Source organism: Arachis hypogaea, chromosome 4 (genome assembly GCF_003086295.3).
Source record: "Arachis hypogaea cultivar Tifrunner chromosome 4, arahy.Tifrunner.gnm2.J5K5, whole genome shotgun sequence".
NCBI lineage: Eukaryota > Viridiplantae > Streptophyta > Magnoliopsida > Fabales > Fabaceae > Arachis > Arachis hypogaea.
In genome coordinates this window covers 13024622-13050589 of record NC_092039.1, presented here as the reverse complement: position 1 = coordinate 13050589, position 25968 = coordinate 13024622, and the positions used below count along the sequence as shown (strand labels likewise).

Sequence of the window (25968 nt, the reverse complement as noted above, 5' to 3'; positions counted from 1 at the left end):
CCAAGTCAGAGGGCAACAATAAAAGTCTCATCTAGGAAACTCTCCATGCACCATTAGTATCAAAGGAAGATGACAACTCATACATAATGGCCATATTCAATCAAAATTTAGGATGAATGACTCTCATAGTCAATTATTTTAAATTTGATGTCCTTCTTAAAGATAAAAAAAGGCTCGAAAATTCATAAGAAAAGCACAAAATTACACATTGGTCTAGAATATTCTATATCACTTTTTATATTTTAAAATTGCATATGTACTATTTTTTGAAACAAAATACAGATATGAGATTAAGTATTCAAAGAAAATCCTACAAAACTTACCAACAACTTAGTAGTACTAATTCATCTTTATAAAAAATTGTTAGTAATGTTAAGCTGTTGGTAGATTTTGCTGGATTTTTTTCTATCTTTAGTGAAAAGAATGAATTAGTACCACTGAATTATTAGCAGATTTTATAAACTTTTTTGTTTTGTTTTGTATGAAGTTTGTACTATTTAAATAAATGATAGTTGAGTCTCGAACTCAAATTTTTAAAGTGTAAATGGTTAAATTTATCTCTAAAGTAATATTTAGAAGAAAGACTGAGACTAAAAAATAAAGACTGGGAGACAAAAACTGAAATAAATCTCAATATTGTGTTTAGTGTAAAAGTTTACAAGACTGAGTTATATCGTATCATGTTTGATTTGACATAAATATAGAGACTAAAATGAGACTAATAACCAAATTACCCCTATTTTTAAAACGAAGACATCACAAAATCTTTAAAATATAACACCTAAAAATTAAAATTTATAATCACCTCTTCCACCTTTTTCCCCTCTTTCGTCTAAGAATTTAAGCTCGTTGGAGACACGTAGGTCATTTTTCATAAAAAAAAATTCAGAAAAATAATTGAAAGAATTTAAAAGAAGTGAAAAAATGTACTTCAAAATTGTTCTTCTACTCCTATACTGATGGGCCATCTATTGTTATGGAAAAAAAAAAAAACAAGAGCATCTATTATTGCAGCAAAGTTCAAACTAACATGAAAATTATCCTGTAATATTGTCATGGTTAAACAGAAGAAATAAAGAACGTGATTATTACTTATTTTAAGAGAGATTATTCACCATCTTTTTATAAAACTCACTGGTGGTTCCATCGTCACAATAAGTGATTGCACATGCATTTTTGCCATCCATTTTAAGTAGGAGTGACAACACTACCCGAATTTATGGGTATTCATCCGTCCCTATCTGTTTGGGGTAGATTTTTAGCAGAGCAGATTTTAAATAGAACGGAATGGGGTCAGATTTTGGGTTAAACCTGCTTTTACCCGCCACGATATATATATATATATATATATATATATATATTTGTAAAATGATTAATAATATTGTATCATATTTGAATTTTTACTTTAATTTATGTTATGTATGTAAAATTTTAAAATTTAGTTTTATTTGTTGGATTTTAATAATTATAGAGGCCGGTAGGGGTGGGATGAATACCCGTAGAGGCAGGTTCGATGCGGGTTATTGTAGGGTGGAGCGGGATCGGGTAGGACAAAAATCTGTCCCTACCCGCCCCATTGCCACCCCTAGTGGGAAAGCGGGTCGGCCCGTCTCAACCCGCCCCGCCAGTTAATATTGGTTTAAATTGCTAGTTCGTCCTGTTTTATAGCGGATTAGCGGACCAGTTGACTAGTCCGCTTGATTCTTTTTTAAAAAATAAAATTCATTAAAATTAATAAAAAAATAATAATTAAAAAATTAAATATAAATAAAAAATATTCAAATTATAATATAATTTTTTCACTGTTTTTTTTATTTTTAACTTCAATAAAATTGTTCAAAATATTATTTATTAATAGAATTATCTTTATTCTAAAAAGTAAGCTAAATAATTTGAGCATATATACAAAATTGTAAAACAAAATAAATAAAATTAGCAACTAAAACGAGAATAAAAAAAAGTATTTAAAAATTATGTAACTATTAATTTTGTAGCACTGATCACTCTTTTATTTAATAAAAAAAGAAAACTAAAAATATTTGGCTCGGTAGGACGGTCCATTCCACCTCGTCAAAATCTGCAAATTTAGTGGTGCGGATTTAGCAAATTTTTTTTATTTGACGAGTTCTAAATCCTAACTCGACCCACTTTTTTAGCGAGTTTGGCGGGTCGGTCCGACAGGATCGACATGTTTTGCCATCCCTAATTTTAAGGGAGCACACAACACCAACTGTTTGAGGAAGTTGTGTCCTGACAATGGAAGATGCACAAATGAAAAGAGAAGCCATCAAGAAGCCCTAATTTGATTTGCACAAAGGGTAAATTTGGAATTAATTAAAATGAATACATTTTGGTCAGAAAATACTAGTTACATTTCAGGCTCCATCTCAAAAAATTTAAGTTTCATTCTCACTTTTTAGAAGTATTGAAATACTTAAATTTTAAAGATGGAGACTAAAATTTTAATACCAGTTTCTGAACTAACAAACATAATACTAAGTCTCAGTCTTCTAATCTCTATCTCAGTACCTCAAAACAATGCTATCTAAAACATCATCTATTTTTTAAATTGGTAATCAAAAGATTTTTTAAATTAAATTCATTTTTTTAAAATTTTAAGTTGATCAAATTAATTTTTCTATCACTTTTTTTACTCATGCTGTTTAATTGACGGTTAATATAATAAATATATAAAATTAGATCAAATTAATCTCATAATTGATTTGATCTAATTTTATAATCTTAATATATTTATATATCTCTAATAATATTAATAGCTAATTAAGACAGTAGATGTATATTATAGTCGGTACTATATTATCTAATGTGTCTATTAGTAAATTGCGATGTAATTAGTAATAAAAATAATAAAAAAAATTAATGTGATTAATCTATCATTTTTAAAGAATGAATTTAATTAAATTTTTTTGACATCAATTTAAAAAATAAATAATATTTAAGAATAAATTTGACTCTTTATTTAATTTTTTTAGATAGTAAAGTAAGTTATTAAAAATGTCTTATAAAGATCGGAGTTTCGAAAACTAGCTAATGGTTCTATTGCATATATTCAATGTGACCTTATATCACTTGACATTAGAAACTGAGAACTATTATTGTTGTTACCACGTGGTACACCTTTGTCATCTTCGATATTTCCATGACACATATTCATGTTTAGATCAATAGTTTAATAGAAAAACACCAAAAGTTACACTTATCCTCCTGTTCAGTCCTGTGAGAATTTGGAGGATTATACAAATTTAATACACAATCTTTTCAAAATTGTTTAGTCGGTCCTTTTCTTTTGACAAAAAGGGAAAGTTTAAAAATTATGTTAATGTGGAGTTTAGTACCTCTATAATAAATAGTAATGCTTTAGATTGTTTTTTTTTTCTTTTTTCCTTCTAATAGTATCTCTCAATACGACAACAAAGACATTGTCATCAATTGAAGATCCATTTAAAAATAGTTTAATTACTTTAATGGTAGTTATAATTTATTAAATTTTTAATTATATTTTTATAAATTTTTAATTAAATTTTTGTATTATATTAAATTCTATAACTAATCCTAAAAATATTAGAATCAAATAAATATTTTATCAAATAAAATAGAATATTAAAATGAATATACCTAATATTTAAATATTAGGTATATTCATTTTATTTAATAAAATATTTTATTAATTTTAATATTTTGTCCTGACAGAAATTTAATTAAAAAATCTAATATAGTATAAAGAATCAATTAAAAAAAATATAAAAATCTAATTAAAAATTTAATAAAAATATAAAATTATAAAAATTAACAAAATAATTATACATTTAAAAATTTATTCTAACTAATAAATATTATATATACAAAATAAACAAAATAGAATTTAAACTCTCACTAATTACTTATGCGAATGAGTAAAATAACTATCTAATTACTTAAATTAGTTATATTTTAAATTGTTTAAACATTATATTTTGAGTATGAATTTTAAGAATAACTATATAGTATATTTATAGTCGACCTTTTATTTATCAAAATATAAATGTAAACATGACTAAAAATTAATTGTTGATTTCTACCCAAAAGTATCCAAAAATTTACTTTTAGTCTTCTACTAATCTAAAAAATAATCAAAGGTATATAAAAAATTAATTATTAAAAATAGTTAAAATAATATATATATATATATATATATATATATATATATATATATATATATATATATATATATGTAAACGTATAAATAATAATTTAAAAAAATAATTTTAAATTTAGTGATTAAATAATAAATTTAAAATTATTTCATAAAATATAAATTTATAAAATCAAAATACTAAGTTATTGCAAATCTTCTGAATTGGTATTTTTATAAAAATGTTGATCCATGTAAGGGTAAACTAATATAAATAAGTGATATTAAGTAATATTAAATAAGAAGTGCAGTGGTAATTCAGAAACAATTTCAATGTAACAGTAACAGTGTCTCATACAAATAAAAAAAGAACAGTAAAATGCAATCTTAGTAAATAATAGAAATTATCAAGGTTTAACCACAATAATTAGCACTTGAATAAAAGCAGAAAGAGAAAATTAGATTAGAGAGAGAAAAAAATTTAAGAAAAAGAAGGGAGAGCAGAGGAGGAATTTCAGAAGGAAATGAGGTTGCCACTGTATAGCTACCATTTAAAGTCGTCCAGCGTTCTAGTAATGACCCTCCCCTTGTGCTTCTCCTGATTTCTTGAATTGAAGGATTGTTTGACCTTGTCCATTTTCAATAACCAATTTTTTCCTCTCACTCGTTGGTACTGATTCTGCATGACCTTCATTCACGTATACTTTTTCATTTTTAATCCTTACATTACTTCCCCCCGTTAACTTTAACCTTGCCCTTAAGGTTGAGATGCGGGTAAGCCTTCTGAAACTGGTCAGCATCTTTCCAAGTCGTGTCCTTTTCAGGAGTCAGTCCCCACTGCATCTGTAATTGAGGCACTTTCTGTCCATCTTGTAATATGGTTCTTTTCCCCCACCAACTTGTATGGTTTTAGGATCGATCCCAACTCGGTGGTTTGAAGAGGAAAAGGGAAGTAGTGTTTATCATGCTCCCCGAAATTGCTTGAAAGCGAAAATGTGAAAAATATTGTGGATTTTAGCTTCTGCAGACAAGGCCAACCGATGAGCAACCACACTAAGTTTCTTGTCGATCCTAAAGGGGCCAAAATAGTGCATACCAAGTTTTTGGTTCTTCCTTAAGGCAACTGAATGCTGCCGATAAAGTTGCAACTTCACAAGGACCCGATCGCCGACCTCAAACTCAACATGTCTTCTGGTTTTATCAGCAAAATGCTTCATATATTGCTGAGATCTAGACAGATTGACCTTGAGCTGCTCTAAGAGTTGATCCCTTTCTAACAACATCTCTTCTAGGGATGCTTCATCTTCCTTACACCATTCGTATTTAACTAATGAAAGACGTTCTCTGTCATATAGGGCCTTATAAGGAGATATTTTTATAGTTCTATGGACAGAGGTATTATACCAATATTGTGCCCAAGGGAGCATGTCTATCCACTTTTTGGGAGTGTCACAGCAGAAGCATCGTAAGTACATTTTCAATATCTTGTTAAGCACCTCACTTTGACCATCGGTTTCCGAATGGTATGCCAAACTCATGGCCAAGTTTGTACCTTGTAGCTGGAATAATTGTTACCAAAATTTACTCACAAACACCTTGTCCCTATCTGAGACAATTGATCTAGGAAAGCCATGAAGTTTCACTACGTTTTTAATAAACACATCAACCACCGATTTGCTGCTAAAGTCGTGTTTGAGCGCAATAAAGTGTGCAAACTTCGTGAGTCTATCGATGACGACCATGATCACTGAATAACCATTAACTGGAGGCAGGGCAGTTATAAAGTCCATGTATATATCCTCCTATACTTGAGACAAAATGGGTAGAGGTTGCAGGAGACCGGCTGGTGATTTTGTTTCCATCTTAGCCTGTTGGCAAGTGCCACACGAAAGGACATAGCATCGAATGTCCCGCTACATATTAAGCCAATAAAATTGGGAAAAAATTCTCTCACTGTCTTTGCAATTCCCGAGTGTCCACCAATGCTACTGTCATAATATTCATGCAAAATGAGTTTAATTAAACTACTGTGCATAGGAATCACAACACGCCCTCGCCATAATAGTAAGCCATTCCTACAAATATAGTTCAAGTTATAATTGGTATTATTGCTGCAGTGTTGTAGGATGACCTTCAAAGTAGAATCCTTTTTCAATATCTCCCTTTAAGGTATGAGCCCATTCTGATTTAAGCCCTGACCAGGCTGCCAAGAAACATCGGGACAAGGCATCGGCTAGTACATTTTCCGCTCCTAGTTTATACTGAATTTCAAAGTCATAGCCCAGCAATTTGTGCAGTCATTTGTGCTGCTCTAACATGTGAAGATTCTGCTCCAATAAGGCTTTAAGACTTTATTGATCGATGCGAATAATAAATTTTTGTCCAAGGAGGTAGTGTCTGAATTTTGCAATGGCTTCAGTAATAGCATGAAATTCTCTAATACGTGCCGACTTCGCTGCATCGCAGGAGCCAATTTCGTAGAAAAATATACAATAGGGTGCTTGCCTTGTGTTAAAACTGCTCCTATACCATTACCCGAAGCATCCGTTTCCACTTCAAAGGGTAGTGCAAAGTTAGACAAGGCAAGTACATGTTGGGATGTGATTGCAGACTTGAGTTGGTTGAAAGCTAATTCAACTTTGTCATTCCAATTGAAGGCATCTTTTTTTAGTAAATCTGTGAGCGGAGAAGCTATGGCCGCGTACCCTTTAATAAACTGCCTATAGTGCCCTGTCAAACCCAAAAAATTCCTAAGCTGCTTGAGATTTTTGGGTTGTTTCCAATCCAGCATAGCCTACCTTTGCTTTATCCATGTGGACACCATTAGATGAGATTGTGTGACCCAAATAATCAACCTCGGATACACCAAAAAGGCACTTAGTGAAATTAGCATACAGGATCTCTTGTTGCAATAGCTTAAGAATCTCTTGTTCGAACCATGCCGAGAATCACTGGAAGGGGAGCGATCGTGAGGAAGCTCATTGAGAAGCTGAGCAAGAGAGGACTGGATTGCATTTAGCTTGAGATCTGTCGCCTCGAAAGCTCGAGCTCGCTCCGTTCTATTCTCCTCGAAGACCGTCTCAATCATCTGGAACAATCGCTTAATATCTGCTTCCATCCCTTTCATCGTATGTTATCGGCCACTGCCATGTCCAATGAAAACACCAATGTAAGGGTGAACTAATATGAATAAGTGATATTAAGTAATATTAAACAAGAAGTGCAGTGATAATTCAGAAACATTTTCAATGTAACAGTAATAGTGTCTCATACAAATAAGAAAAGAATAACAGAATGCAATCTTAATGAATGATGGAAATTGCTAAGGTTTAGCCACATACAATTAGCACCTGAACAAGAACAGAAAAAGAGAATTAGACTAGAGAGAGGGAAGAATTTGAGAAGAAGAAGGGAGAGCAGAGGAGAAATTTAAGAAGGAAATGAGGTTACCACTACATAGCTACCACTCAAAGTCGTCTAGCATTCTATTAATGACCTTCTCCCTCGTGCTTCTCCTAATTTCTTGAATTGAAGGATTGTTTGACCGCGGTCCATTTTCAATAACCAACTTTTCTCTCTCACTCGTTGATGCTAATTTTACATGACTTTCATTGACGTACATTTTTTCATTTTTAATCCTTACAATTCAAAACTAAAAATTTATTATAATTTTATATTTTAGTTCTATAAATTTATATTCTACGAACTAATCCAAAATTCACCTCTTTAATATTTAGTAAATCCTAAAACTAAACTCTCAAATAAAATAAAATGTTTGCAGGAGTAAAAGAGGACTGAATTTTTTCAATTTTTTTATTTATAAGAGTAAAATATAATTTTTTAATTATATATTTTATAAATAAAATTAAAAAATATTAAAAAATAAAAAATTATCTTTTATTCTCTTAAATTTTAAAAAAAAAATAAAGAGGACTATTGTCGTGATAAGCAGGAAATGGAATAGATTATTAAAAAAAAAAGGGATTGGAATAGCGAGAGGTGCGACTGCGAGAAAAACTCGGCGATGATGACAGATACTCATACGCCCACAATTTTCAAAGATAAATGGCGCACCAATCACCTTGACTCAATTATGTTCACCACCTCACTCCTCAGCCACAAACATTTTCCACCTCACCCACACATTTTAACGACACCAGAAAAGAAAAAAAAAATGAGAAAAGAAACGAAACGGAAAAGAAACGAAACAGTCATGTTCCTTGCAACCACACACACTCGCTCACCTACCTGCTTAACAACATCACTCTTCTCCTCCTCCTCTTCTTCTTGTTTCTCCAAATTCAGTTGACCTAATTTCCACAATCTCATTATTCAAAAAATGGCCTCAGCAAGCAGAGCAACAAACAGAGTTCCCCACCACCAACACCAAAACCAACACCAACAGCAACAACAACAACAGCACCCCACAGCATCTTCATCAAAACGCACTGTCGTACACAACACGAACGACGCGTCAATAAGCAAGGCCATAGCGCAGTACACAGAAGACGCCCGCCTCCACGCCGTTTTCGAGCAGTCCGGCGAGTCCGGCAAGTCCTTCGACTACTCCCACTCCGTCCGCCACACCTCCGAGTCCGTACCGGAGCACCAGATCATCGCTTACCTACTGAAGATCCAGCGCGGCGGCCTCATCCAGCCTTTCGGCTGTATGATTGCCGTCGACGAGCCGTCCTTCCGCATCCTCGGATACTCCGAGAACGCTCGGGACATGCTCGGCATATCACCGCAGTCAGTCCCAACTCTCGAACGTCTCCCCGGATCCCACGAGGAGGCGCTCACAATTGGTACTGACGTGCGCAGTCTTTTCACCGCCTCCAGCAGCACCCTGCTAGAGAGGGCGTTTGGGGCGCGAGAGATCACGCTCCTCAACCCAATTTGGATCCATTCCCGGAATTCCGGCAAGCCTTTTTATGGAATCTTGCACCGAATCGATGTTGGAATCGTCATCGATTTGGAGCCTGCTAGGACTGAGGACCCTGCACTGTCAATTGCAGGGGCTGTTCAGTCCCAGAAGCTAGCTGTTCGAGCTATTTCGCAGCTTCAGTCGCTTCCCGGAGGCGATGTGAAGATTCTTTGTGACACTGTTGTGGAGAGTGTGAGAGAATTGACCGGTTATGATAGGGTGATGGTGTACAAATTTCATGAGGATGAGCATGGTGAGGTTGTTGCTGAGAGTAAGAGGCCTGATTTGGAGCCTTATATTGGTTTGCATTACCCTGCTACTGATATACCTCAGGCTTCGAGGTTCTTGTTCAAGCAGAATAGAGTTAGGATGATTGTAGATTGCAATGCTTCGCCATTGAGGGTGGTGCAGGATGAGGCCCTTGTGCAACCCTTGTGTTTGGTTGGCTCCACCCTGCGCGCACCACACGGTTGCCACGCTCAGTATATGGCGAATATGGGGTCGATTGCTTCGTTGGTTATGGCTGTTATCATCAATGCTAATGATGAGGAGGCTGTTGGCGGCCGCAGCTCAATGAGGCTGTGGGGATTGGTTGTTTGCCACCACACTTCGGCCAGGTGTATACCTTTTCCCTTGAGGTATGCTTGTGAATTCTTGATGCAGGCCTTTGGGCTGCAGCTGAATATGGAGCTTCAATTGGCTTCGCAGTCATTGGAGAAGCGAGTTTTGAGGACGCAAACTCTGTTGTGTGACATGCTTCTTAGGGACTCGCCCACTGGCATTGTTACTCAGAGTCCTAGTATTATGGATTTGGTGCGGTGTGATGGAGCAGCTTTGTACTACCAAGGAAACTACTATCCATTGGGTGTAACACCTACTGAATCTCAAATAAGGGATATTATAGAGTGGTTGTTGGCATACCATGGAGATTCCACGGGTTTGAGTACTGATAGTCTGGGTGATGCTGGGTATCCTGGTGCTGCCTCGCTTGGGGATGCTGTTTGTGGGATGGCTGTTGCATATATCACTGAAGGGGATTTTCTTTTCTGGTTTAGGTCTCACACAGCAAAAGAGATCAAATGGGGTGGTGCAAAGCATCATCCTGAGGATAAGGATGATGGGCAGAGAATGCATCCTCGTTCTTCGTTTAAGGCATTTTTGGAAGTGGTGAAAAGCCGGAGTTTGCCATGGGATAATGCAGAAATGGATGCGATTCACTCTTTGCAGCTTATTCTGCGAGACTCATTTAGAGATGCCGAGCATAGCAACTCAAAGGCTGTCATGCATTCGCATCTGGCGGATTTTGAGTTGCAAGGGGTAGATGAGTTAAGTTCTGTGGCGAGAGAAATGGTCAGATTGATAGAAACTGCCACTGCTCCCATATTCGCTGTTGACGTTGATGGCCGCATAAATGGGTGGAATGCAAAGGTTGCAGAATTGACAGGGCTTCCAGTCGACGAGGCTATGGGGAAGTCACTGGTTCATGATCTTGTGTACAAGGAGTTCGAAGAAACTGTAGACAAGCTTCTCTCTCGCGCTCTAAGAGGTATTCTTTCTAAATTGAGATTATTAAGCGGGAGAATTCTGATTAAACCATTAGGATGGACTACTATCAATCTTACCATTTTTCCGTTTATGCCAATGTTCTATTTCTAACCATGATGGATAGAAGTTTGTAGAAGAGTACATGATATAATACACTGTAAACTGGAAGGAATTGGTTTCTTGCAAGTTACCATAACTAGTTAATTAGTTATTACAAGGCGATTAATAGTTGTTTCATTTGTAGTTCAATGCTGACTGCCAAGTGGGCATAGATTTCAACTGGTTAACAACACAAAACTTATAAAAGTAAAGGAGGAGGGAAAAAGAAAATCATAGTCCAATTGAATATCTCTATTGGTTAGAAGCTACTAGTCATCTAGGCTTTAGTGAGGGTCTGTTTGGTTTGAGTAGGTGAAAAGTAGAAAGGTGGAAATTTCATACTTGACATAACTTGTATTTAATTAGTACAGGTGAAGAAGATAAGAATGTTGAGATAAAATTGAAGACATTTGGCCCAGAAAATCAAAATGGTGCAGTTTTTGTAGTGGTGAATGCTTGCTCCAGCAAGGATTATACAAATAATATAGTTGGAGTATGCTTTGTTGGTCAGGACGTTACTGGTCAGAAGGTTGTAATGGACAAATTCATCAACATACAAGGTGACTACAAGGCTATTGTACATAGCCCAAATCCATTGATCCCCCCAATTTTTGCATCGGATGATAACACTTGTTGCTTAGAGTGGAATGCAGCCATGGAAAAGCTTACTGGTTGGGGGCGTGCAGATGTAATTGGAAAGATGTTGGTTGGAGAGGTTTTTGGTAGTTGCTGTCAGTTAAAGGGCTCGGATGCTTTAACAAAGTTCATGATTGTGTTGCACAATTCCCTTGGTGGACAAGATACCGACAAGTTCCCTTTTTCATTTCTTGACCGGCATGGAAAATATGTGCAAGCTTTCTTGACTGCAAATAAGAGGGTTAACATGGATGGTCAGATTATTGGAGCTTTTTGCTTTTTGCAAATTGCGAGTCCTGATCTTCAACAGGCTCTGAAAATACAGAAGCAACAAGAGAAGAATTGCTATGCTAGGATGAAAGAGTTAGCCTATATTTGTCAAGAAATAAAGAATCCACTGAGTGGCATACGCTTTACAAACTCTCTTTTGGAGGCTACTGGATTGACCGATGAACAAAAGCAGTTTCTTGAGACTAGTACTGCATGTGAGAAGCAAATGTCAAAAATAATACAGGATGTTGACTTGGCAAGCATTGAAGATGGGTGAGCTTTCTTATCAATGATTTAAAAGTGAATTTTATGAGATATAATGATATCGTTTTAAATTTTGCTTTTATATATCCAACATTGCTCATGTGAAAGATTTCTAAGTTTGAATCTTGGAATTTGACCAATTACGGACTCCCATTTCAAACTTCTCTTGCAATGAAAAGGAATGGCTTAAATTTTTGGATCTAACCATTATTATGCATTTGCCAATCAGGTTATTTGATGATTTGATGTAAAGTTGACTTCACTTATAATGCTAAAAATATAATTTGATGTTGTCATTAAGTTCCATATATAATATTTCTTGTTCATTAAATTACTCTTTTTCAAGGATATGATAGTTTGAACTATTAGCTAATGATGATTGGTGGATGCTCATAATGATGGAAATATATAATTAGTAGAGGAATACCTTATCTAGGTATAGCTTCTTGTTATATAGTATTCTAACACATGCATTTCCAGTTTCCAAACATAGTTTGTGGACCATAACAAAGATGAAGTTGTGAAAATGATTTAATCTATAGTTTTTCTTACCCTTTTCATATTGTTCATTATTGGAAGTATAAAAAATGACGGCTGTTTGTGATGATTTTTCTAATTTGCAAGGATTGTGTCATTAAGACTAAGAGAAGGATAAAACAAGATCAGAGATAAAAGTTCCCCTGTGAAAAAGCAAAACAAAAAAGATTTAGCTATAAAGTATAGGTTTTCTAGTCTCTCAACTTGTCTGAGAGGGGAAACCCTTGCTAGGCATCTAATCTTATCTCATAGAACTTGCTTGTCAGAAAATATGCGCAATGCCTAGAATATGTGAATTTGGAGAATTGTACAGTTCATGTGAATGCCTAAATTTAATTCAATCTCAATTTGCTTGCAGGTTGACTGTCATGTTTCGCAGGCTTTGGTAGAAAGCTTTAGTAGGCTTAAATGCTTAGTGTCTTTCTATGCTTACCATATCTGTTAGGATGGCATTCATGTCTTTATTTCATTTTGGATTTAGATCAATGGAGCTTGAAAAGGGAGAATTCTTGCTTGGAAACGTCATCAATGCTGTTGTTAGCCAAGTAATGTTATTACTAAGAGAGAGAAATTTACAGTTGATTCGTGATATACCTGAAGAAATCAAGACGTTGGCTGTTTATGGTGATCAGTTGAGGATTCAACAAGTCTTGGCTGATTTCTTATTGAATATGGTGCGCTATGCGCCTTCTCCAGATGGGTGGGTAGAGATTCATGTACATCCAAGAATAAAACAAATCTCCGACGGGCTTACTCTTCTCCGTGCTGAATTTAGGTATTGTGGTTTGATCTTCAAGTCATTTCATTACTCTTTCGAAGAAATAGGGTTAAAAATGAGTTTTCATTAGATAAAATCATATTGTTCCAATTCTTAGATGTAAAAGGGCTTTACTATTCAACTAATTGCGGTTATTTGCGCTTTGTGAAGGATGGTATGTCCTGGTGAAGGTGTTCCTCCTGAATTGGTTCAAGACATGTTCCATAGCAGTCGTTGGGTGACTCAAGAAGGCTTAGGTCTGAGCATGAGCCGGAAGATTCTAAAGTTAATGAATGGTGAAGTCCAATATATCAGGGAGGCAGAAAGATGCTATTTCTTCGTTCTTCTTGAACTACCTGTAACACGGAGAACTTACTCTAAAATCGTTAACTAGTTAGTTTGCAAGTGTAAAATTAGAGCCAAGGCACCACCCTATCATGTTGACTGTTAGATAGTTACCCGTTGTTGTATTCTCAAATTATGCTCACCTAACAAGGCATGTTTGAGGGACCCAGGTTTTCAACAAGCTAATTTGGCCAGTTATCCCGGTTTGTATGTAATTCTACCAAGTTGGATTCTTGTTTTCACCCTGACAAAACTTGTTTGGTATGGCAACAGAGTGTAGTTAAATGTAACATTAAATCTTACTGATAAAGTAATGGCAGATTAGATGAAATGCTGTGTTTGCCATTTTCTGCATATCTTCATTGCCAAGTGAGTGTCCTGCGGAAATTTTTCGAGCAAATTAGCAGCTTCAGTGGACTCTGCTCCATGGTTTGGATTGAACTGCATCCATCTCCTGCCAGTTTGGCTTTTTTCTGGAACTAACTGTTTATACTATATTGTGTTTCCTAGTTTGCTAATAAGTGTAAGATATTTGTCTACATCAAGGTTTTGTTTGTTCTGAGCATTGTTGCTTTTTCTAATCGTCGCCTATTTTTTTTCACCATTCCCTGTATATGCCTTCCTTCTCTGTAATAAAAAGCTTGGATTTCCTGTATCTTTTGGCACTCCAGGAACACTGGCCTTTTCTTTAATATAAGATGAACATGCACTTTTTCCATCTCTTAATTTGTGTGTCTTTGCAGATTTGTTTTCTTATGCAGAAGATTAACAGATGAATTAGGTGCACAGATGGTCCGGAAAATCATCAATTAGACTGTTTTATGATTGGGAGCTTGTGCAATGTTTGTTTTTGAGTTCACCAATTCAAACATCGCAAGTGAGAGAATTTTCACTTTTAGAAAATTCATCAACGATCCAAAATGTCATCAAGGTTAGTGCTTCTCTTGGTAGAGGTTGAGTTCTTTTTTTCTCCCAAAGATGAAATGTTTTTTTCATCCACATATCATCTTTATCATTTATTCTTGTTGAGATCAAGGAGGAAGAATCACTATTTTTACTTAAGGATATAAAGAAATTTCGGATGGAACACCACACAAGCACAAACTTACAACACAACACAATTACTTCCTTTGAGGAAGGACTTATTACAAGAGGTCTATAAGATGTAACATCTTAGCAAAATGGAATGTCTTTTAAGACTTGCATGCCATTCTTGCCCCAATGCAGGGTTTAAGCACTAAAGGCTCTTGAAATACAGGTCAGTAACTTTTAGCTCTGTTAGTAACTATCTCAAGACAGAAATATGGAGATGTTGGAGATATAAACATGTTTGGATAAGGAATATAGAAACAGGCAAAATGTCTTTTGTCATTGGAGAAAATTTGCGAACCCAAAAACCGGAGGTAATTGAATTATGCATGTTTGGCCAACAGGTCAGTAGTAGCATTTGTCTCCCTCAAAGTAAGAACCAATAATTTGAGCTAGTATATTATTGTCCTCATATTTGATAAATTGGGTTTATTTACTTTAGATTTAGTCACTATTTCATAGTCTGTAATCATCAATGCAGTTATGAATGTATTGACCAATGATCATGACGATGACCACGGCTATTTTCTGTTTATAGTAGCTTATTAAAAACTATTTGTGAATGATGCAAAAATTGTCAAAGAAAGAGGGAAAACAAAGAGAATGTATTAAATTAGTACATCTCCAGTGTTTACATCACAAGCAAGAACTTGCTTTGATGATTTCTAGAATTGACACCTGTTTCCAGCTGATATCTGGGTTTAGGGTTTGTTCAAGTTGCTTTTTTTCCATGCCGTGTAGCATTATTGAAAGCTTCTTCAGCAACTTTCTGGTTGTAGTGGAAATAATTAGTGTATTGAGAAAAAGTTGAGACTACAAATTAAAGTTCATGAAGGTATATGTCAAATCTAGCCACAGAAGTTGCATCTGCACCATTGTGTAATGTGCACCACCACCAGTTGCTCCCTCAGGAAAAGTTTCAGATTAAAAATTTAAAATATTTGATTCTTTTGCTTGTGATAAACTGACACTGTACCGTGGACAATGAACACACACATATGCACAATACAATGGCCATTACTAGATCACATGGAAGATAATAATGTTGTAGGAGTAAGTAAAAGGGTATTTCTATGGTGCATTTATATTTTATATGCAACAAAAATCACTTATTTTCTATCATTGGTTTGAGTATGGGATCTACATTATATTGCTGAATTGGATAAATTTCTTTGAATAAAAAATACAGATACATGAGTCCAATATAAGACAAAAAAATGTGTATTTTTGTCATCATTTTTTTTAACTTTAAGATAGAAAATAAATTAAGCAAATTTTGAATCAAAACATATACATTATCAATTTTAATATCGATTGATCTTTTTTAAATAGATTTGTATATCTCAATATATCTCTATTTTTATTCCAGAATATCTCATTTCCATTATCTGCTTGTACGAAGTGCTACAAGAGATAAGGATCACTGTAGGGCCATTTATCATTCTCTTTCTTTTGAGGGTCTAAGTGAATTCCACCTTCTATTTCTCTGATTTTGGCTTGCCATTGCAAGCTTAATACAATGCAGCTGTCACTTTATTTTCCCTATATATAGCCACATTCATGTAACCAATGGTAAATAAATAAGGGGAAATATAGCCAATTTCAATCCTGTAAATGGACAAGGTCTCTTTCAACTTCAAGGTCCAAATTTGAGTGCTTGAGCACACCCACCTTTTGATATTTTTATCTATTCATGTGTCAAGATATTCTCACTAGTTAAATGAATAATTCTTTAAAATAGGGATACATATGCTATTAGAGTTCTATAATGTAATTGTTAAATTGTGTTAACATATGAATGATCTTTGCGATAAGTAGAAGTTGGACATTCTATTGGTGTGGTAATATGTAACCAGAAGATTGTGTACAGTTTGCATTTATATTAGGTTAAAATTAAATTGACAAATAAACCCTATATATATATATATATATTTTTTTTTCTATTATTTTTTGGCGTGGTAAAATTTAAGTTATTTTCTATATTAAATGCATTTTGTTGCTTTATTTAGTGGTAGTATAAAATTATTTTATCCAAAAGTATTAATCTCGGATTTGAACTCTTTTAAGTAATCTTTCGTGATAAGTAGGAATGGTAAATTGGTAATGGGGCTTGCTCTGCTCCCACCCCGGTTTGGATAAATGCCGGCTAATTTTTTTTATATGGAAAAAGATTGTGTGTAATTTATCATTATGAATAATTAATGTGTTTTTTTATATGAATTAATTTTTTTTTAATTTTAACTAACAAACTGATCCTCAGATTTAGAGAAATATAGAAGTTTGAGAGTCAGATTTTATAGTGTTACAACTCTGATTCTCAAATTTGTATATTCAAAAAAAATTTAAATAAAAAAACTCAAATTTGACTCTCAAATTTATATTTTTTAAAAAAAATTTAAAAATTATAAATTTGACCCTCAAATTTATGACATTAAAAAAAATTAAAATCCACAAAATTATCCCTCAAATTTGTGAGTATCCACACAAAACAAAGAAAAACATACCAACTATTCGCATTATTTAAAAATACCACCAAAAAATCAATAATAAAAATAAAAGGTTCGATAAATGCCTTCTTTTTTTTTTCTCCATTTCTGTTGTAACTTTCTATATATTTGTCTTGTCCCTCTTGTAAAAAGACAGATATTTATAGGTATCCATGAATATTTTAATTTTTTTAATTTAATAAAAAAATAATATAACAGTTATAGAATATATTAATTTTGTTGTAATGTGGATGTCCATCAATTAAATATTAATGATTTATTTTTCTAATCAAAACTATTTGGGTGGTTTAAACTTTTAATGGTGAACAGTGTGTAAAATTTCTAAAGTTGGACTGAATATTAATAAAGCTAGAAAAAATGATATTTCTATGTCTATAAATAAAATAACATAATATGAGGCAAATGACAAGAAAACACAGTAAAAATCATATACACTTTTACTTAAATAAATAATATGTCTATAAAAAAGTGAATATAATATTAAAAAACTTAGTATTATCTCAGTTATATAGAAATAATTATATTAAAGAATATTAATAATTGAGTTCTTTATTTATATTTTTTATTTTATATTTATTTTTATTTATTTATTTATTTTACAACATATAACACGATACTCTGATCAAAATTTAGAACACAGGTAATAAATTTATATTATGTCAAAACTCATTTTAAATTTGATGCTCTTAATATATCTGGAGACAACTACTTATTATGGATATTAGATATCGAAATCCATCTTAATTCAATGGATCTTGAAAATACTATTAAGACTTATAATAAAACATTTCAAAAAGATAAAACTAAAGTCATGATCTTTCTTCGCCATTATCTTGACGAAGGACTAAAAAATGAGTATCTTACATTAAAAAATTCTGCAGTTTTTTTGAAGAACCTTGAAGAAAAGTATAATCATCAAAAGACAGTGATATTTCCTCAAACTCGATATGAATGGACACACGTGTCTACAAGATTTTAAATCCACAAATGAATATAATTAAGTAATTTTCTGAATTACCTCGCGAATGAAATTATGCGGGGAAAAAATAACTGATAATGACATGTTAGAGAAAATTTTTTCGACCTTCCATGACTCGAATGTACTCCTGTAAGCTGCAGCAGCAGTATTGAGAAAATTAATTTGAAAAAATATGCTGATTTAATTTCTTGCATTCTTGTTGCTGAACGAAACAATGAATTACTTTTAAGAAATCATGAAGCACGTCCAACTAGTGCCGTCCTATTTTCTAAAGTTATTGCGCCAAATTATAACCTCAGAAAAGGTAAATAGTAAGGTTTTGATAAGAAAAATAATTATGGAAGAAAAAAAATTATTTCACAAGAAATGATTTCACCAGAAGTGGGATAAAGAAAAATAATGGGCAAAATAAATCAAAAAAAGATAAATGTATCCGTTGCAGTAGAAATAACCATTATTCACGTATTGTCGTATCTCAAGACACTTGATTGATCTTTATCAAGTATTCTTACAGTTCCATTTATGAATACAATTTTACTGTACATGTACTTTACTTATTTTATGATATGATCTTATTATTATTTGTGTTTAAAGAAAATAACAAGGACATATAATGAAGATATTTGTCTTACGGATAGTGCAAGTTTGCATACCATTCTCAAAAGTAATATATATTTTACTCATCTTGTCCAAAAAAAAGAATGTGTAAGTATCATTATTGGCTCAGACAATATGATAAAAGACTCCGAAAGAGCTATAATATTGTTTTCTCAAGGAACAAAATTCATAATAAATAATGCACTATTGTCTATTAAATCTCTAAGAAACTTATTAAGTTTTAAAGATATTCACCGAAATGGATATCATATTGAAACAATGAATAAGGAAAATGGTGCGTACTTATATATTACAATACTTATGATTCAAATAAAAAGGTTATATTAGAAAAGTTACTCTCACTTTCTTCTGTGTTATATTATACTAAAATCAGTGCAATTGAACACATGTCATTGTAAACCAAAAGTTTACTAGCCCAAATAAATTCATAATTTGGTATGATCAATTGGGTCATCCTAGAACAATCATGATGTAGATAATTATTAAAAATTTTCATAGACATTCACTAAAGAGTCAGAGAGTTCTTCAATTTAGTGAATTCTGTTGTGCTGTATGTTCTCATGAAAAGTAAATTAGAAGGCCATCGTCAGTAAATATTAGCTTTGAATCTCCAGAATTTCTAGAAAGAATTCATGGAGGAAATATATGTGGATCAATTTATCCACAATGTGGATCCTTTAAATACTTTATGATCTTAATAGATGCATTCTCAATATGGTTACATGTGTTCTTATTGTTCTCTCGCAACCTGGCGAGATTATTTGCTCAAATTATTCGACTAAAAGCACACTTTTTAAAAAATTCAATCAAATCAATTCATCTTGATAATGCTGGTAAATTCACTTTCCAAGCTTTTAATGCTTATTATATGGCTAACAGAATAAGTGTTGAATATCCAGTAGCTCATGTTCATACATAAAATAGACTAGCAGAATCACTTATTAAATGCATGCAATTAATTACTAGACCTTTACTTATGAGAACAAATCTTCCTATTTCTGTTTTGGGGCATACGATTTTACATGTCGCAACATTTATTCGTTTGAGACCAACAAGTTACCATTAATTATCTCCCCTGCAATTAGCTTTTGTCTAATAGCCAAATATTTTTCATTTGAGAATATTTGAGTGTGCGATATATGTTTCAATTGTCCTACCTTCTCGCACCAAAATGGGCCCAAAAAAATTGAAATTTTATGTGGGATATATTTTTTCCTTTATAATGAGGTATCTTGAAATACAAATAGGAGATGTATTTAAAGCTCGATTTGCAGATTTTTATTTTGATGAATCAATGTTTCGAACATTGGGAGAGAAAAATAAGCCACTTGAAAAAGACCTTAATTGAAATATATCATCATCTAGACCAATGATCAGGACAATGTGAACTAGAAGTTAAAAATATTATACATTTGCAAAGAATTAGCAAATGAATTTTCTTGATATAAAGAGGATAACTAAATTTTATATACCAGCTGAAAATGTCCAAATTTGAATTGATATTTCAGTTGGGCAAATGGCTAATGAAACAAATATATGCTAAAAGTGTGTAGACCAATTGATACCAAAAATAAAAATTCTTGAAAAAGAAGAGAGGCATTTGATATTACTAAGATAAATGTTACTTCTGTTGAAAAAGAAAAAGACATAGAAAGGACACCAGTAAGTATCCAAAATTTTGATATAGTTTTGATGTTAGAAGACGTTCAAGTACTTGAAAATTTGAAAATGATGATATCTCAATAAATTATGTCTTTACAAGAGAAAAATAAAACCAAAATAAACAATTGTCAATAAAATATTCGCATAGAATGTAGCATTACACATCATGCATGAAAGTAAGGATCTTGAACCAAGAATGTCGACAAAGAAATAATTAGCCAAAATGGGAAGAAGTTATGAAGGTTGAGTTAGAGTCACTTACAAAACGTGAAGTCTTTGGACCTATAGTCTGTACACTAGAAGATGTAACACTAGTTAGATACAGAGGAGTATTTGTGAGAAAACGAAATGAGAAAAATAAAATTGTATGCTACAAAGTTCGACTTGTAGCACAAGGTTTTTCACAAAGGCCCGATATAGATTATGAAGAAACATATTACCTTATAATAAATGCAATAACATTACATTATTTAATCAGTTTAATCGTATACTATAAATCACATATGCATCTAATGGACGTGGTGACAGCTTATTTATACAGATCATTAGATCGTGATATCTATATGAAAATCTCTAAAGAATTAAAAATATCTAACCAGCCAATGAATATTCACAGGGATTATATTCAGTCAACTTGCAAAGATCTTTATATAGTCTAAAGTAATTGGACGAATATGATATAATTGTTTTACTGAGTATTTGTCCAAAAAAGGATTAAAAAATGATGATATATGACGATGTGTTTTCATAAAGAAATCTTCATTTAGATTCATTATAATTGCTATGTACGTTGATGATTTAAATATCATTGAAACCCCTTAAGAGATTCCAATAATTATAAAAAGGCTCTAAAAGAAGAGTTTAAGATGAAAGATCTCAAAAAAACTAAATTTTATCTCAGCTTGCAGATCAAATATACAAACAATGGATCTTTATTCATCAAACAACTTACACAGAAAAAATCTTGAAGATATTTTATATGGAGAACTCATATCCATTAAGTACTCTAATGATTATAAGGTCTTTGGATGTGAAAAATGATCAATTCTGTCTTAAAGAAGAAAATGAAGATATTATTGGCCCCGAAGTACTATATCTCAGTGTCATTAAAACACTAATGTATCTTGTTAATAATACACGACCTGATATATCATTTGTTGTAAATTTACTATTAAGGTATAGTTCTTCTCCAACTAGAAGATATGGGAATGGAATTAAACAAATCTTTTGATATCTTCATGGAACAGTTGATATGAGACTGTTTTATCCATATAAATCCAAGTCATAATTAGTTGGCTATGCAGTTACAAGATATTTGTCTGATCCACATAAAGAAAGATCTCAAATAAGATACCTATTCACATATGGTGATACAGCTATATCATAGAGGTCCACAAAACAGACGATAATAGCAACATCCTCTAATCATGCTGCAATACTAGCGACACATGAAACAAGTCACGAGTGTTTTTGCCTCATGAATTTAATCCAATATATTCTGTCATCATGTGGACTGATTGATCATAAAATAGCTCCAACTATTCTGTTTGAAGATAATAAAGCATGCATTCCTCAACTTAAAGGTGGATATATCAAAGGTGATAGAACAAAGTATATTTTTTCTAAATTCTTGTTCACTCATGACCTTCAAAATAAAGGGACAATTGATATCTAACAGATCAGCTCAAGCAATTATTGGCAGATTTATTTATAAAGTCACTTCCAAAATTTTCTTTTAAAAGATTGGTACATCAAATTGGAATGCGCCGATTTCGAAATATTAAATAATGCTGACAAGAGGGGGAGGTTGCACTCTTTTTTTCTTGGTCGAGTTTTTTGTCCCTATTAAGTTTTTTCTGAGAAGGTTTTTAACAAATTAATTTTTATTATAAAGGATATTGTACTCTTTTTTTTACTAAATTTTTTTTCATTAGATTTTTCTTTAGTAAGGTTTTAACGAGGAATGCTCCTAACAGACATTCAGGGAAGAGTGTTGTAAGGTGGGTGTCCATCAATTAAACATCCATGACTTATTCCTCCAATCAAAACCATTTGGGTAGTTTAAGCTTTTAATGATGGACAGTATAAAATTTTTAAAGTTGGACTGAATATTAATGAAACTAAAAAAAAGAAGTTTTTACGTGTATAAATAGAATAACATAACATGAGACATAGGGCAAAAAAAAAAAAACACAATAAAAATCACATATACTTTTACTTACATAAATAATATATGCCTATAAAAAAAGTGAATATAATGTTAAAAAATTTGTGTATTATCTTAGTTATATAAAGATAATTATATTAGAGAATATTAATATTAGAATTTTCTACTTATATTTTTTTATTTTATATTTATTTTTTTTTCTTCATTCAAATTTAATATAATTTAACACAATCTAATATAATTCAACTACATACTAAAAATCTATAATATATTTATATAAGAAAAATAACACAGTTTAAAATAAAAGGTTAAATGTGAGATTTAAGATAAAAATAAAAGTTGAGGGTGAGATTTATGTTAATATATGTGGAAGTCTAAATTAAAAACAAGAAAGTAGGATTTCTAAATTCTAACAACTAGATTTATGTATATATAAATTAAAAATATTTGATAATTTCGCACTTTGTAAGAATTTTGTAGATCTTTGTAAGATACATACCTATATTTCTATTTCTGTTTATTTATAGGGTAGATTTTTATTTCTATAAAAATATTGTAAATTTTTTATTTTTTATTTAGTTTCCTTTCAATCTAACCGTGGTTAGTAGTGGTAGTAATAATTATTGACAATAATAAAAAAATATGTGGTAAATAACGATAAAACGATAAAAATATAAAATTAAATTATCATATTAATTTTTAAATTACATTAATTTTTATTTTACATAATTTTATACGAAGTAATTAATTTATTTAAAAATATTTTTTTTCAAATACATTCATAAATAAAATATCTGAAAAAATAAATGAAATAAAATATATACTTAACGTATATGTAACAACAACAAAAAATATTGAACCATGCATTTTAAAAAGAGAGGATTAATGATTTAATTTTATGTTTTAACATATGGATCGATCATCTTTGATTTTTCACTAGGGAGCTCTTTTTCTCTTAATAGGAGAGTCTTCTAAGAACTTCGTATTCTTCTTCAAAAGGGAGTTTTTGCAACTTGTTTCAATAAACAAATCTATATTCCCACATAATCCTCACTCAACCTAAACTTTCAAAACCATTGGGAAACCTGAAATACACAACAACTTTTTTAGCAACCTACAACATGAACAACATCGGAGGAAAAGTCATCAAACTCAACAAGCATGGAGAACTAGGATATAAGAAAGACTGCTTAAATGTGGTGGAAAAGTTAATAAGTGACAATGAGATAAATTTTAAAACATGTAAGAATACTTTGCAGGGAATGTGGAAAAATCCTCAAGGTGTTGCAATTACAGATATTGGTTGGAAGAAGATATTACTCAGCTTCAAAGACAGGAAGAAAGGGCTGCAGATTATTTAGAATGGTCCATGGAATGTCAAAGGAAATATGGTCAATCTTAGATTATGGAGGGAGGGCGAATAAGTTTTTGAAGTTGATCATAACTTCATAGAGTTTTGGATTCAAGTGCATGGCATTCCACATGACCTCATGGACAAAGAGACAGGTATTCTTATCGGCGAAATGTTGGGAGTCTTGGCCGAGGCTGAAGATCCAAAAGTAGATGGCATCCTCAGAAGACCATATCTGAGAATTAGGGTTAGCATCAACATTACTAAGGATCTGCCTACAGGATTCTGGTTAGATAGAGAGGAGATGCTGCCATTGTGGGTCTTTTTCAAGTATGAGAGGCTGCCGGACAGCTACTGTTTCAACTGTGGCATACTAGGGCATGAGAAGAAAACATGCAAGAATCCAACAGTCATGGCATGCTAGGATCCAACCAAGAATAAGCACTCACCAGGACTGGGAGTAAGCCAAAGACGACCAGGTCCAACCATGGGAGGAGGATTCTCAAAACAACAAGGATGGAGAGAGGAAGGGAAGGAGTAGGCGCGTAAGCAACTGGACCCCAATAGAGAGAGAGTGGTGACGAACAAAGTTCTGAGGAGAGTAGGATTAGGGCTGAGCAAGTACTGCAGCAAAAAATTAGGGAGGAAAGTGTCTGGGAAAATCAAATGAGGAGAGAAGAAGAGATGGCAGATGCAGAAGAGCAGGTAGAAGAAGTACCAAAAATTCCTGATTTTCAAGAAGAGAGAGATACGCAGCGTGACCTAAGAGTAGCCTACAAACTTAGCAATCTCATTAAGGAGATAAGAGAGAGGAACAATGAATGGGCCAATAACAAAAAGGCCCAGAAGGGAGAAGAGAGGTATGAGGTGCAGAAATCAAGTGGAAACAGACCAATACGGGATATTGGGCCCAACACAGGGGCGTTACATCTGCAAGCTTGGAACGCTGAAGGAAGTGGGCTGAATCATTATATAACTGAAGAAGGGGAGGTGAACAACTATAAAATGGAAGATTGGAAGTTGGGCCCGAAGAAAAAAAAAAGAAAAAGAAACCATAGACCAGGAATTAAAAAGACTTATGTTAGCAAGAACGAGGGATAAACAAGCGTGTAAAGTCAGAACAGAGGGGAAGGAATATCAAGAACTGTGGAAGAGTGGAACGGAAGAGAATGTATTAAAGAAGCTATCCAAGGAAGCTCAGAATAGAGAACATGAATCTGTGGGTCAGCATGTTAAGCCGGGTGAGAATGTCTACTATGTAGAGTTAGCAAGTAATGAAGATGAAGATAAAGGAACGGAAGCACATGCAGATTGAGAAACACTACTAGCTAAAAAGTTGGAATTGAAGCTGAACTTGAAAAGGAAACGAGAAAACAAATAGGTTCCATTGCTAACATACAGGGAATGGAAGGAGGAGCAAGAGGATGGGAAACCCAAGAAATTAAAGAATAGCATCACCACTCTGGGCACAGGGGAGTATCAGTTAGCTATGCATGTCTCTAGTCAGATTAAAGGAATACAAATGGCTGAAGAGGCTGCCTTAAAATGTCCCAACCTCAACCATGAGTATGATTAGCTGGAATTGTCGGGGAATAGCAGCTGCTCTGACAATTTCTGAGTTGTATAATCTATGTAAAAAAGTAAAGCCGCTTATAGTGTATTTAATAGAAACTAAGGCCAGTCAAGAAAAAATGAATAGGATAAGAATAAGGCTTAATTTTGACAATATGTTTTGCGTATAACCCCGGGGCTTGTCCGGTGGACTATGTTTGTTATGAAAATCTAATACTAATATCGATGTTTATGAGTGGTGTGATAACTATATTAAAACTAATATTAACATCAATAATGTTCTGAAATAGCACGGTGTTTTTGTGTATGGTAACTCAATTTTCCAAAAGCGAAAGAAACTATGGCAGGAGCTTACGGTAAGTAATAGGAGCAGGGAAGAACCTCAAGCTTATTTGGGGGACTTCAACGATATTTTAAGTCAAGACGAAAAGCAAGGCATTCATCCACAACCACGAATTTATTTAGATACCTTTAGAAGGTTTGTAGATGATAATGGTTTAATGGATGTTGACCT

The 25968-nt window shown here is 32.9% G+C and overlaps 1 protein-coding gene across 2 annotated transcripts; it reads left to right on the top strand.

Annotated features, from left to right (window-relative positions):
* The first annotated feature begins 8199 nt into the window (after positions 1-8199).
* Positions 8200-14164, top strand: LOC112796324 (phytochrome B-2). 2 transcript variants are annotated; one of them, XR_011880958.1, is made up of 5 exons: positions 8227-10602; positions 11072-11879; positions 12766-12792; positions 12889-13182; positions 13336-14164. XR_011880958.1 is itself a non-coding variant. In XM_025838710.3 (4 exons), the coding sequence occupies exons 1-4, from the start codon at positions 8472-8474 to the stop codon at positions 13556-13558; spliced, it is 3456 nt and encodes a 1151-aa protein (XP_025694495.1). In that variant the 5' UTR covers positions 8200-8471; the 3' UTR covers positions 13559-13863. The 2 variants fall into 2 exon arrangements, 1 of the variants encoding a protein (XP_025694495.1); XM_025838710.3 differs by lacking the exon at positions 12766-12792 and having other exon boundaries at positions 8200-10602; positions 13336-13863.
* Positions 14165-25968: the final 11804 nt, after the last annotated feature.

What these genes read in the sequence shown, in the direction of transcription:
- LOC112796324 (XM_025838710.3), top strand. Translation starts at nt 8,472, where the DNA reads ATGGCCTCAGCAAGCAGAGCAACAAACAGAGTTCCCCACCACCAACAC. An exon ending in TCTCTCTCGCGCTCTAAGAG is followed by an intron (nt 10,603 to 11,071) that starts GTATTCTTTCTA and finishes TAATTAGTACAG; the next exon opens with GTGAAGAAGATAAGAATGTT. An exon ending in CTTCTCCGTGCTGAATTTAG is followed by an intron (nt 13,183 to 13,335) that starts GTATTGTGGTTT and finishes CGCTTTGTGAAG; the next exon opens with GATGGTATGTCCTGGTGAAG.